At 45.7% G+C, this 13,650-nt stretch overlaps 1 protein-coding gene across 1 annotated transcript; it reads left to right on the top strand.

The window, feature by feature from the left end:
* The first annotated feature begins 263 nt into the window (after positions 1-263).
* Positions 264-8,556, top strand: LOC136458483 (ABC transporter G family member 35-like). The gene is made up of 21 exons (XM_066458425.1): positions 264-742; positions 832-1,041; positions 1,117-1,201; positions 1,761-1,920; positions 2,035-2,111; positions 2,228-2,281; positions 2,362-2,452; positions 2,701-3,002; positions 3,093-3,374; positions 3,460-3,776; positions 3,864-4,024; positions 4,148-4,414; positions 4,493-4,743; positions 4,831-5,163; positions 5,251-5,541; positions 5,706-5,789; positions 5,888-6,021; positions 7,219-7,446; positions 7,537-7,708; positions 7,816-8,070; positions 8,176-8,556. Exons 1-21 carry the CDS (start codon positions 264-266, stop codon positions 8,431-8,433), a joined length of 4,491 nt encoding a protein of 1,496 aa, XP_066314522.1. The 3' UTR covers positions 8,434-8,556.
* The last annotated feature ends 5,094 nt before the right edge of the window (positions 8,557-13,650 follow it).

Raw genomic sequence — 13,650 nt, 5'->3', positions numbered from 1 at the left:
AAAAAAACCAATCATATTAAATTTCAAATTAGTTTTAAAAAGTGTTAAAATTTTTAAAAAATCGCCATTCTCCCTCCCCGTTGCCGCTGCCTACAGGTTACACCTATAAAACTCCCCTCCACTCTCCCCAACAGCCTCCGCAAAACCACCTGGGAAACGCTGCAAAAACCACGCCATACCAACCACACAGGGGGTTCGTCGTCTCGGCTGCTCGGGCTGCGGTGCTGAGTCGGCGGGCTGGCGTGCATAGCGCCGCGCCGGGTATGGACGCGGCGGCGGAGGGGGTTCGTCGTCTCGACTGCTCGGGCTGCGGCGCTGAGTCTTCGGGCGGGCGGGCTGGCGGGCGTAGCGCCACGGCGGGTATGGACGCGGCGGCGGAGCTCCAGAAGGTGGCGAGCATGCGCCGCGACAGCGGCGGGTCCAGGCCAGGCCCCTCCGTATGGTGGCGCGCGCCCGACGACGCGTTCTCGCGCTCCTCTTCGCGGAGAGAGGAGGAGGACGACGAGGAGGCGCTGCGGTGGGCCGCGCTCGAGAGGCTGCCCACCAGCGACCGCGTCCGCCGCGCCATCCTCCCGCTCGGTGGCGACGGCGATGGCCACGGCGGCGGGGAGGCGGCCCCGCAGGGGGTGGACGTGCTCGGCCTCGGCCCGCGCGAGAGGCGCGCGCTCCTGGAGCGCCTCGTGCGCGTCGCCGAAGAGGACAACGAGCGCTTCCTGCTCAAGATCAAGGAACGCATCCAACGGTGCGTGCACATGCTCCTATACAGATACAGCTCAGCTAGGACGTGCTTCACGATTTTAATTTGCGCTCCTTGTGCCGCCGTGCGTGCAGGGTCGGGATCGACTTGCCCACGATCGAGGTGCGGTTCGAGCACCTAAGCGCGGAGGCGGACGTGCGCGTCGGCTCCAGCGGACTCCCCACCGTCCTCAACTCCATCACCAACAAGCTCGAGGACGTCGCCAACGCGCTGCACGTGCGCCGCAGCCGGAAGCAGGCCATGCCTATCCTGCACGACGTCAGCGGCATCGTCAAGCCCCGCAGGTAATCAACTTTTGAATCTCAAAAAATTATCTTCGTTGAGTCTGACATCTTGCCTAACGCTCGTTCCATTTGCAGAATGACTCTGCTGTTAGGTCCGCCCGGGTCAGGGAAAACCACCTTGCTGCTCGCCTTGGCCGGGAGGCTTGATAAAGACCTCAAGGTTTGTAAAAGTAAATTCACTCTAGTTTTAGTGTTTTACTGCCTGGTGCAGTGGTGAGAGCTATCTCACTGGGTCAATAGGTCGCGGGTTCGAAGCAGCCTCTCCGCAGATTTTGCAGGGGGAAGGCTTGCCCAGACCCCACTCACTGGGTCAATAGGTCGCGGGTTCGAAGCAGCCTCTCCGCAGATTTTGCAGGGGGAAGGCTTGCCCAGACCCCACTCACTGGGTCAATAGGTCGCGGGTTCGAAGCAGCCTCTCCGCAGATTTTGCAGGGGGAAGGCTTGCCCAGACCCCACTCATGTGGGAGCCTACGGCACTGGGTCTGCCCTTTATATAATCAATCACGTTAAGTTTGCCATAATTAAAGGTTCCTGCGACTTTTTCGTATTAATTAGAACACACACATCAACTTAGCACAAAATAATCAGCCAACAACTAGGACAGCTTTTGGAGGGGCAACGTCTAGAATATTGCACCATCTTCATGCAGAAATAGAACGATTCATAGTGACCTTTGGTACATATGGCATTGGGTAATAATTGGGTCAAATGATGAGCAGGTTTCAGGCAAAGTGACCTACAATGGGCATGAAATGGATGAGTTTGTGCCGGAGAGGACAGCCGCGTATATCAGCCAGCATGACCTTCACATCGGAGAGATGACTGTCAGAGAGACGCTTGAATTCTCTGCACGTTGTCAAGGTGTTGGCACTCGCTTCGGTATGACTCTGAACAATTACTCACAAGGGTTTGCGTTCATTTCTGCTGCTTGCAGATTCTGCAGGATTGGCCTGTTTAATTGATGTACTTATCAAGTTCTTGTTATGTTGGCAGATATGTTGACTGAGCTTTCAAGGCGGGAGAAGGTGGGAAATATCAAGCCTGATGCCGATATCGATGCATTCATGAAGGCATGGCTTTACAATCATAGATAAATCAAGAATATCTGATGACTTTGGTTCTATTTTTTATGATAACTTACATAGTAGCTAAGGACATAGCTTACTTTTCTTCTGATCTTGTTCAGGCTTGTTCAATGCGAGGACAGGAAGCTAATGTGATCTCTGACTATATATTGAAGGTATTTGACTTACAACTTTCACATTGAGCTACCAAAGTTTTCTTGTCCACTATTCAACATTTATACATCTGGTGTTGTAGATATTAGGATTAGAAATATGTGCTGACACGATGGTGGGAGATGAGATGTTGAGGGGCATCTCTGGTGGACAACGGAAGCGTGTCACAACAGGTAGAGATATACATAATTTTAGTATGGGTAACCTTCCTTTCTGTTTTTACCATGGTCACTTCTAGCTTGTGTGGCGTATGGGCTCTAAGTTTTCAATTTACTTGCTCATCTTCTACTGACCAACAGTCTGTGTTGAACTTTCTCTTACATATATACTTGGCTCTCCATCGAAATATATTAACTTCAATTCAAGAACATTAGCTGTCAGTGAAAAATGTTGTGACTGGCGCTACAATCCTGTACTGTAGGCGAGATGCTTGTTGGTCCGGCCAATGCACTATTCATGGATGAAATTTCGACTGGGCTTGACAGCTCCACTACGTTCCAGATCATAAAGTCGCTTAGACAGGCAATCCACATCCTCGGTGGCACAGCTCTAATCTCCTTGTTACAGCCTGCGCCCGAGACATATGATCTTTTTGACGATATCATACTGCTCTCAGACGGGCAGATTGTGTATCAGGGGCCCCGAGAAAGCGTGCTTGAATTCTTCTTGTCTCTTGGGTTCAAGTGTCCTGAGAGGAAGGGTGTGGCTGACTTTTTGCAAGAAGTAAGTAAACAGACACATTCTTCGTTCTGAAATACGGTGTCAACCATATCCTTTGATTCTTGTAACAATCTTCGTGGGCTCGCTGAGCAGGTGACTTCCAGGAAAGATCAGAAGCAATACTGGGTGCGGCGTGACAAGCCGTACCGATACATGTCGGTTAAGGAATTTGCCTCTGCGTTCCAGTCTTTCCATGTTGGGAGAGCCATAGCAAATGAGCTAGCCATTCCTTTCGACAAGAGCAAAAACCATCCCGCTGCTCTGACCACCTCAAGGTATGGTGTCAGTGCCTGGGAGCTGTTTAAAGCAAACATCTATCGAGAAATATTGCTTATGAAGAGGAATTCCTTCGTCTACATCTTCAGAACTTTGCAGGTCATTAGAAACTCTATTCCAAACATAGTAAGGTGGTGTGAACGATAATTACAATGCCTGACTTCTTGGTGTGTTGATATGTCAGCTGATGATGGTGTCCATAATGGCAATGACTCTCTTCTTTCGTACCAAGATGCACCGTGACTCGGTGACTGATGGTGGTATCTACTTGGGCGCACTCTTCTTTGCGGTGATCATGATCATGTTCAATGGATTGTCTGAGCTTGCACTCACCATCATTAAGCTGCCAGTGTTCTTCAAGCAGAGAGATCTCCTCTTCTTTCCGGCATGGGCCTACACAATACCCACATGGATCCTCAAGATCCCAATCTCTTTTGTTGAGGTTGGTGGGTTTGTTTTCATGGCGTACTATGTCATCGGGTTTGACCCAAATGTAGGCAGGTGAGATTGATCAATGAGAGATTAAAGCTAGCTTGTTAACCAAATATTCATCACAGGGTTTTACTTACCATCCTTGTGGAATGCTAGGTTCTTCAAGCAGTATCTCCTTTTGTTAGCACTCAACCAGATGGCAGCATCACTCTTCCGATTTGTTGGTGGGGCAGCAAGGAACATGATTGTTGCAAATGTCTTTGGATCATTCATGCTGCTAATATTTATGGTGTTGGGTGGATTTATCCTAGTAAGAGGTACAGCCTCACCATTTTTTTTAAAAAAGAAGAGAATAATCTCACCGTTTCTTTTCCATAGATAGTATTATTTATTGCTCCTCTTTTCAAAAGGCGGGTGCTTCTTTCTTTGTGAATTGGCAGATAAAGTGAAGAAGTGGTGGATATGGGGCTACTGGATCTCCCCATTGATGTATGCCCAGAATGCCATCTCCGTAAATGAGATGCTAGGGCACAGCTGGGACAAAATTTTGAATAGCTCCGTGTCTAATGAGACCCTAGGTGTGCAATCACTTAAGTCCCGCGGAGTCTTCCCAGAAGCAAAGTGGTATTGGATCGGCTTAGGCGCATTGCTTGGATTTGTCATGCTCTTCAATTGTCTCTTTACGCTTGCCCTAGCGTACCTGAAGCGTGAGTTCCTCTTGGACTGGTTTGCTCTTGGTTCTTGCATTTGAAAATACCTTAAATTGGTTTATTTTGAGTTTACAGCATATGGCATGTCCCATCCATCGATATCTGAAGAGGAACTGAAGGAGAAGTATGCAAACCTCAATGGTAATGCTGTGGCTGAAGATAACTTGCCACCAGGAAGTAGCTATCTAGCAACAGTCGGCATCACTAGATCCGGTTCAGCAACTGTTGAAAATCATTCTGGCACTATGCAAAGGGGTATGGTTCTTCCATTTGCCCCGCTTTCACTGACTTTCAATAACATCAAGTACTTTGTTGACATGCCCCAGGCAAGTATTGAAATTATTTCTGTATATCATCAGTAGTGAGCAATTAACAATCAGACAAAGTAATCTTTTGATCAAACTCAAATTCAGGAGATGAAAACACATGATGTAGTCGGGGACCGGTTAGAGCTCCTCAAATGTGTTAGTGGATCTTTCAGACCAGGAGTGCTGACTGCACTGATGGGCGTTAGTGGTGCTGGCAAGACAACTCTAATGGATGTGTTGGCTGGGAGAAAGACCAGTGGTTACATTGAAGGAAACATTAGCATTTCAGGATACCCAAAGAAACAAGAGACCTTTGCACGTGTATCAGGATATTGTGAGCAAAATGATATCCACTCGCCACAGGTGACGGTCTATGAGTCACTTGTTTTCTCAGCGTGGCTCCGCCTTCCTAGGGATGTAGATTCAAACACCAGAAAGGTCAGCCAAACAGAATAGATGATTCAACTTCCAACCTCTATCTATACTTGATATATTTGACAACATTGCTTACCTTTATGCACGCAGATGTTCATTGAGGAGGTCATGGAGCTTGTGGAGCTCAAACCATTGAGAAATGCTTTGGTTGGCCTTCCTGGTGTGAATGGTCTATCAACTGAGCAGAGGAAAAGACTGACCATTGCTGTGGAGCTGGTTGCAAATCCCTCAATCATTTTCATGGATGAGCCAACCTCTGGTCTTGATGCCCGAGCAGCTGCAATTGTTATGAGAACAGTGAGGAATACTGTTGATACAGGTAGAACTGTAGTCTGCACGATTCATCAGCCTAGCATTGACATATTTGAAGCATTCGATGAGGTGAGTTTATGGTGGATCTTTGTACTTTCCAGTGATTTCTTCTTATCATTACTTTCCATCTGGGTAACTAGGCTGATTTTGAAATCTAATTGATCGTGGTTGGTCTTATAAATATGATATGAAACAATGTTGCAAAGCCTAAGGTGTTTGATGAATTGTTGCAGCTTTTTCTTATGAAGCGAGGAGGAGAGGAGATCTATGTTGGTCCACTAGGCCATCATTCTTCTGAGCTGATTAAGTATTTTGAGGTGTCATGATATTAGTATTGCAATAATTTTTTTTTAAAAAATCGTTTGACTTTATTGCTTCAATTTGCTGATTACATTGTATTGCTCATATTGTATAGGGAATTCACGGAGTCAAGAAAATTAAAGATGGCTACAATCCAGCAACATGGATGTTAGAAGTAACAACAGTCTCGCAAGAACAGATGCTAGGTGTTGATTTTAGTGACCTGTACAAGAAATCTGAATTATACCAGTGAGTAACTTACAACCCTCCTATTCACTTCATCCCCAGAATTTCCTATTGCCCAATGTGGTCTTTGGTTTAAACTACACCACTAGCAGCCTGCTGCCCTGATGAGCAAAATCTATGCCGGAAGTCTTTATTAACCCTTAAAATATGGGTCTAATCTACCCTGCAATTGTGGTGCCATTTAAATACCCTCTGAACTTACAAATTCTTTGTAGTTAGTACTGAAACTTTAGCTTCTAGTTTGTTCCCTTGAAAAAAAAATTGCAGTTTGTAACAAATATCTGTGCTATAACATGTGATCTATACACTTGAAAAGCATTTGAACCTGGACCAGTGACGGGGATTTCATGATTCTCGGACTTCACTGGTCTAACTAGTGTACTCAGGACTAGGGGGAGAGCATTTTAATCTAATTGGATTTTTGTAAAGTTTAAAATGTTAAAGGTTGGAGCTAGAAGTCAGACTTCTTATATTGCATTCTGAATTTAGTTTCGAATAAATTGAAAAAACATCAAAAGTTCAAACATACTTTCGTCATTTTGCTTTTGGTTTGAAATATAATTTCTTTATACATATATGCACATTCATTCCTATAAACGCACGTACACACACCCTACCACTCTTATTTGTTCAATAGAGTCACCATTTTGATGACTACTCCCTCCGTCTCTTTTTAACTGTCGTTCTCACTTCCCAAGAAGTCAAACGTCATCAACTTCAACCAAATATATATAAGAAAGTATTAATATTTATGGTACATAATTAGTATCATTAGATAGATCCTTGAATATATTTTCATAATTTACTTATTTGAAGATACAAATGTTGCTAATATTTTCTACAAACCTAGTCAAATATAAGAAAGTTTGACTGACACGAATACCATAGCGACAGTTAAAAAGAGAGAGGGAGTAGGTCTGTATGTTTTGTATTTGTTTTGCACTTATACTTTTTTTCGAGAAACTGTTACACGTCTTATAAAAGTGTGAAATTGTTAGTGTTATTATTGGCGAGGAAAATATTTGACTCATTTTGCATCTTGGAGATTTCTTTTTAACTTTGCTATCACCATGAACACTTTTTTTAATAAAACTAGTATGTATGATAAGTTCATAACCAGTGTCTACTTTCCTGAAATTTTCTTCTTGCCACATCATTGCTACACCATGATAACCATGATTATAATATTGTATTCTTCAGGAGGAACAAGGCCTTGATACAAGAGTTAAGTGAACCACCAGCAGGCTCAACTGACCTTCATTTCCGTAACCAGTACTCTCAGTCTTTCTTCATGCAATGCCTTGCTTGCTTGTGGAAGCAGAACCTGTCATATTGGAGGAACCCTGCTTACAATGCCGTTAGGCTATTTTTCACAACTATCATAGCACTTATCTTTGGCACCATCTTCTGGGACCTTGGTGGTAAAATGTAAGTATCTGCCACATCGCACCTATCTAGTGTGTGAACATCTCAAAGAAAAAGAAAAGAATCGCAACCTTTTGATTCTTTACCTAACAGGGGTCAATCACAAGATTTGTTCAACGCCATGGGGTCCATGTATGCTGCAGTGATGTTCATTGGCGTCTTGAATGCTACATCTGTCCAGCCAGTAGTCTCTGTGGAGCGGACCGTGTTTTACCGTGAAAGAGCTGCCGGCATGTACTCGGCTCTGCCATATGCATTTGGACAGGTGAGCGGCTCTCATATAAACTCCTGATATAGTACCTTCTATCGATGAGAGACCACTAACGACATCGCTAAAACTTCTGTCGTATATATATATATATATATATATAGGTTACCATTGAACTCCCATACACTCTGGCTCAGGCCACCATATACGGGATCATAGTGTACTCGATGATTGGGTTCGAATGGACAGTTGCCAAATTCTTCTGGTACCTCTTCTTCATGTACTTCACCTTTCTCTATTTTACATTCTATGGCATGATGGCTGTGGGCTTGACGCCGAGCTACCATGTCGCGTCGATCGTCTCCTCGGCGTTCTATGGTATCTGGAACCTCTTCTCTGGATTCATCATCCCTCGGCCGGTAAGTCCCGTTATTGCTCCATCCCCATCAATTGTCTACGCCTACAAATTTAATTGTGGCTAGTTGTGGAACTCATTTCCCTTTTTGGCATGGCAACATGCTCAGAAAGTCCCAATCTGGTGGAAGTGGTACTGTTGGGCGTGCCCTGTGGCGTGGACGCTGTACGGGCTGGTCGTGTCTCAGTTCGGGGACATCACGACGCCCATGGACAACGGCGTCCCCGTGAATGTGTTCGTGGAGAAATACTTCGGCTTCAAGCACAGCTGGTTGGGCGTGGTGGCCACGGTGGTCGTGGCGTTCACCGTCTTCTTTGCTTTCTTGTTCGGCTTCGCCATCATGAAGCTCAACTTCCAGAGGAGGTAGCCATGCTACATGTATGTGTAGCACAACTACCACGAAGTTGACATGCCCCGCTGGTAGAAGTCCATCAATTGCTTTGCAAACAATACATCGCTGTTTCTGTCGTATTCAGTGCAGCATACGAAATTAAATGTTTCACCTTGTTAGTGGCCCTGCAATGTAAAGGTAAGCATTGTGATTCTATTTCATTTTGATTTTATTTTATTATGTATCTGTAAGGGTCGTGTAATTTTCTAAATTGTAATGGATGTTGTATATATATAATATGGATACTCCAATCTTCTCACGGCGAATCTTGGGTTTAGCGGTAGCGGAACCCACGCTCAAATGGAGCTCGACGAAGCTCAATGCGCTGTTTGAGATCACTTATTTTAAGCTTGCAACAAATTAAAGCATGATGTAATGAATACCTTAAGCGTGCGCTTGCAGTAGAGTCTGGGTAGGCGTCCAGGGTTGCCGAGCCCCAGGTCCACCACTGGGTTTAAGGTCCGGGCTGTTAGGCTACGTGCCAGCAAAGAACGGTGGTATGATCCTAAAATCAGAGCCGTCTGGTCCGTCTAGCGTGGCAGCACCTCTAGGCTCTAGAGCCATCACGAGGATACTCCATCACTGGCGATCTTTTCTTTGGAATATATCATAGTATACAGGAGCGACCGCAGCACATGCGTGTGCCTCGTCGCCATATGACCACTGTTGTTGCTCCCGATCGACGATGAGCGTTGCCGCCATATGGCCAGGGCAACAAGTAGACAGCGGGGGTGGCAGCCACTTCATGGGCGCAGGGTGTTTGTTGAGTCAACTCAGCCCTGGTCTCATTCCCCTTTTCACTATAACTATAAGCTTTGTTGTCCTCGCAGTTTCTCTTTCTTTTGTTGTTGTCGTTTCCTTTTCGGTTTATTTTTCTCTTTTTCCATCGTCTAATAAAATTTACAGCAAAGCTCTTGTCGTTCCTACTAAAAAATTTCTTCATATTTACACTATCTGGGTGCAAAGCCATTAGTAAATTAAGATCATTTTCAACATCTCTCTTAAAGCCACTAACATCTCTCAAAATATTTCTTTTCCGTACACCCAAATCTTAATAACTACTCCTTCCTATCGAAATTACAAGATGTTTTGAATTTTTTGACATTTGTTGGGACACAGATATCTGAGCCGCGGAGGACGGCCTACACTCTAACCGAAGGTACTAACAAAGTTACGAGAAATATGATTTACAGGTATCACAGGATAGAGCCTTCGCCCGCGCCCTCCGGCCTGGCAAAGACACGGGAGCGAAGGCGAAGGCCCTCGGAGATGACGGACCATGGCCAAGAGTGACGCGAAGGCCGGGCGACAAGGACGGAGGACTGGGTGACTCATGCGGGCAGCAAGGTGGAGGTGAAGGCGTCCAAGGCGGAGGCTCAGACAGGCTCGGGGAGGCCTCCACGCAATCAAGGAAGGAACCTTTGGGGCGCAGATGGGCTGCTAGCGGGCCTGCGGCTAAGGCCCATGGAGCAAAGACTTTTGAGGCAGAGGAAGCCGGAGATGCCCCTGGTGGTTTATGCTTGTATGAGAATATTCATGAGGAAATGCCTTAGCTGTCAAGGGGCAGAGATGTAAAGTAGCAACCTAGTGAATAGTGCCCTATAAAAGGAGGAGCCAGACCCCATGTAAGGGGGTGGGTGAATGCATTTATGAAACCCTAATTGTGCCCGGGCCCACCAGTATAACAGCCTTCGCCTGGGCCTCCACCCAGGCGAAGATCACTCTCCTCATACCTTGTCGGAATCTCGCTTGACCAACATTGGCGCCCACCGCGTGTTGGTCAAGCAAAACCCACGATGGCAAGAAAAAGAGCAGCTCCCGCCAGGACACCTAACGAGTGTGCACCAAGGGGCAGACCCAGGCGTAGCACCCACAACACCTACACCAGCATACCTGAGACTCAACATGTAGAAGAGCCTATAGCGGAGGACCAACCCATGGCGGCTGAAGAGCAGCCAAGTCCGAATCCTACCCCAGAACAAGTACTACAACAATTGCAAGCCAGAGTTGCAAAATGCACAGCAAGAAAGAGATAGGCTGGCAGCAACCTTCGCCACAAATCAGAGGGCAGTTCAGGCATCAGTACAAGCAACGGAGATCAAACAGCAACTAGCTGTTTGCAGGCGGAGATACAAAGTATGCAGCCGAGCCAGCCGTCTTCCAACACTCCCAACCAACCTCACTCATCAATCCGAAGCCAACCCAACCCTTCGCACACCACAGCTACCCAGCTAACCTTCGGCATACCATACACACAACCATCAACCCACAGAACCATAGACTCAAAATCACCTTTATCCAAAGGAATCCAAAACTCACCCTGGCCTTCCTCCTACAAGCCCATCACCTTACCCAAATACAATGGAAAAATAGACCCACGTTAGTTCATCATGAGTTTTGAAGCAGCTGTAGCCTTCTGCCGGGGGAAATGATACAGTATTGGCTAAGTCTTTTGTCATCTTTACAGAAGGCGATGCGCTAGCATGGTATTTCATGCTAAGACCTAGTTCGGTATACTCATGGGAAGACCTCCGCGATAAATTCATGGCCAACTTCAAGGGTTCACTATTGAATCCTTGACTTCAATGGATCTCTTTCAGTGTAGGCAAAATCAAGGAGAAGCTCTAAAGGATTATTTCCAAAAGTTTGTGCAGCTGAAGGCGAAGGCACCAAATGTCCTAGAAGATGTGGCCATAGAAGCAAGCAATCAAAGGCTTCTAGATCGGAGCCTTCGTAGCTCACCTAGGCCAGGAAAAAGCCAAGGACCCTAGAGGAACTATATAGCGAGTTTGAAAAGTATTGCAGATCCGATAATGACCTCCATAGAAGGCTAGAAGAACAAAATCAAAGTAGGCAGTTCCAAGGAAATGGTAGGAATGCACAAAGGGGCAATAGAGGCCAGAGCTAGCAACAACCACACCAAGGGCCAGATCAGCAGGTCTTCAACATAGAGCACCTAGGGGGCAGCCAGCAGGGGCAACAGACATCGAAGGACCATCAAAACACTAGCCTTAGAAGCAGTATAGCAAAAGAACATCAAGGAGGAACTGGAACAAGAACCAGAATCAGAGCAGCGGAAGGCAGTACTGTTTCTTCCATGGGGAGAAAAAAGGGCATATAAAAAGGGATGCCCAAACGCCATAGGAAAACCTAGGAAAGGCTAAAAGCAGAGAAAACCAGCAGCCTCTGCTGCAACAAATCCAAGGGAGGTAAACCATACATTCGCCACAGCCCCCCAGCAACAATATTGCCCAATTTACCCAGGCTAAATTCCACGCAAATTCACCCATCCACTCTAGCAGCTGCATATTACCCCAATTTCTTGCCAGCATGGTCACCAAGCAACCCACCAGCAAGGGCAACCTAGCAACCTTCGCCAGAAGCCAACCTCACATACATAAACCCCAGACCTCCGCACATCACATTCATTGAAACAAATCAGCCACACCCAATCAACAACAGGCAGTTGGAAGCATTACCACCACCTCCACCTCCACCCCTATCATAGCTAGTTGCGCACAAAAATGAACCCAATCCAAAAAACTAGCTTAACCCACATACACCCCTACCCACAATTGGCATGATACTACCAATAGCCGAAGGCTCTTCAATGGAGTTCCAGACCCATTTCAGGCTTGTCAACAACATAGTAGTGCAAGGCCCAGTAAGATGCACAGACCGGTTGAAGACACCTCTAACATTTTTAGAACAAGACCTCAAGCTGGAAAGCTACCCCCATACTAATGCCATGGTGATCAAGGCCAATATAGCAGGCTGGGAAATCAACAGGGTTCTGATCGACTTAGGAAGCTCTGCAAACATTATTTTTGTCAATGGCTTTGATCAAATGAAGTTGAGCAGAAGCCAGCTATAGCCTTTGGACTCTCGATTGATCAATTTTGGAGAAAGAGAATTGACACCTTAGGAAAAATCTCTCTACCAATATCCTTCGGAGGCTTGGAAAATGCAAGGACAAAATACGTGACCTTCGATGTGGTCGACCTCTATTACCCATACAATTCCATCTTCGATAGAGGGTTCGTAAACAAATTCAATGCATCCATCCACATGGGATATTTTTGTATGAAAATGCCTGCCCTGCATGGTGTCATCACAATCCACGACAGTCAGAAGGAAGCAAGAAACATAGAGAGAGCCATATACAAGTCACAACGCAACATCAATTCCGTTGAGACAGCTAAGAACAACACCCCGGAACCTTCGGACATGCCGAAGGGCAAAACAGATCTCAAAGATTAGGAGGAAACAAAGTCAGTACCACTGGAGGATACAGTTCCAAATAGGAAGGTTATCATCGGGGAAAATCTTTCCAAGGAAGAAGAAACAAAACTCATAGAAACCATAGCAAAGAACAAAGATGTCTTCGCTTGGTCAGCCTTTGACCTTAAAGGAGTCAGCAGAGACATTATACAACACTCGCTCGATATTAACCCCAAAACAAAGCCAAGAACGTAGAGACAGAGGAAAATGTCAGAAGATAGAATCCTAGCAGTGAAGGCCAAAGTGTAAAGATTGCTAGATGCAAATGTCATCAGAGAAGTCAAGTATTCAGATTGGCTGGCTAATGTAGTCCTAGTACCAAAGAAGAATGTGAAAATGAGGATGTGTTAAGATTTTACAGACCTGAACAAAGCCTGCAAGAAAGATCAATTTCCACTGCCTAGAATAGATACCTCCATCGACAAGGCCACGGGCTACAGACATTTTTCCCTCCTAGATTGCTTCTCTGGATATCATTAGATTTGGCTCAACAAAGAAGGTGAAGAAAAGACTAGTTTTACCACTCCCTTCGGAACATATTGCTATGTCAGAATGCTTGAAGGGCTAAAAATGCAGGATCAAGCTTCGCTAGAATGACCAAAGCAGTTCTTGGCCCATAGCTGTAGAAAAACATCATAGCCTGCGTCGATGATATTGTGGTAATGAGCAAGAATGAAGAAGATCACATCATGGATCTCAAAGAAACCTTTGCCAATCTCAGAGCAGCAAGGCTCAAGCTAAACCCACAAAAATGTGTCTTCGGCGTGAATCGAGGAAAGATGCTCGGGTACATCATAGGACCTAAAGGCATAAGGGCAAATCCTGAAAAGACGATGGTCATAATCACAATGGTAGAACCATCAACCAAAAAGAAAGTCAAGAAACTTACAGGAAGAATAGTAGCACTAACAG

The sequence above is a fragment of the Miscanthus floridulus genome, chromosome 6 (genome assembly GCF_019320115.1).
Source record: "Miscanthus floridulus cultivar M001 chromosome 6, ASM1932011v1, whole genome shotgun sequence".
Taxonomy (NCBI): domain Eukaryota; kingdom Viridiplantae; phylum Streptophyta; class Magnoliopsida; order Poales; family Poaceae; genus Miscanthus; species Miscanthus floridulus.
The sequence above is the reverse complement of the archived record's forward strand: the minus strand, read 5'-3'. Positions and strand labels throughout refer to the sequence as shown.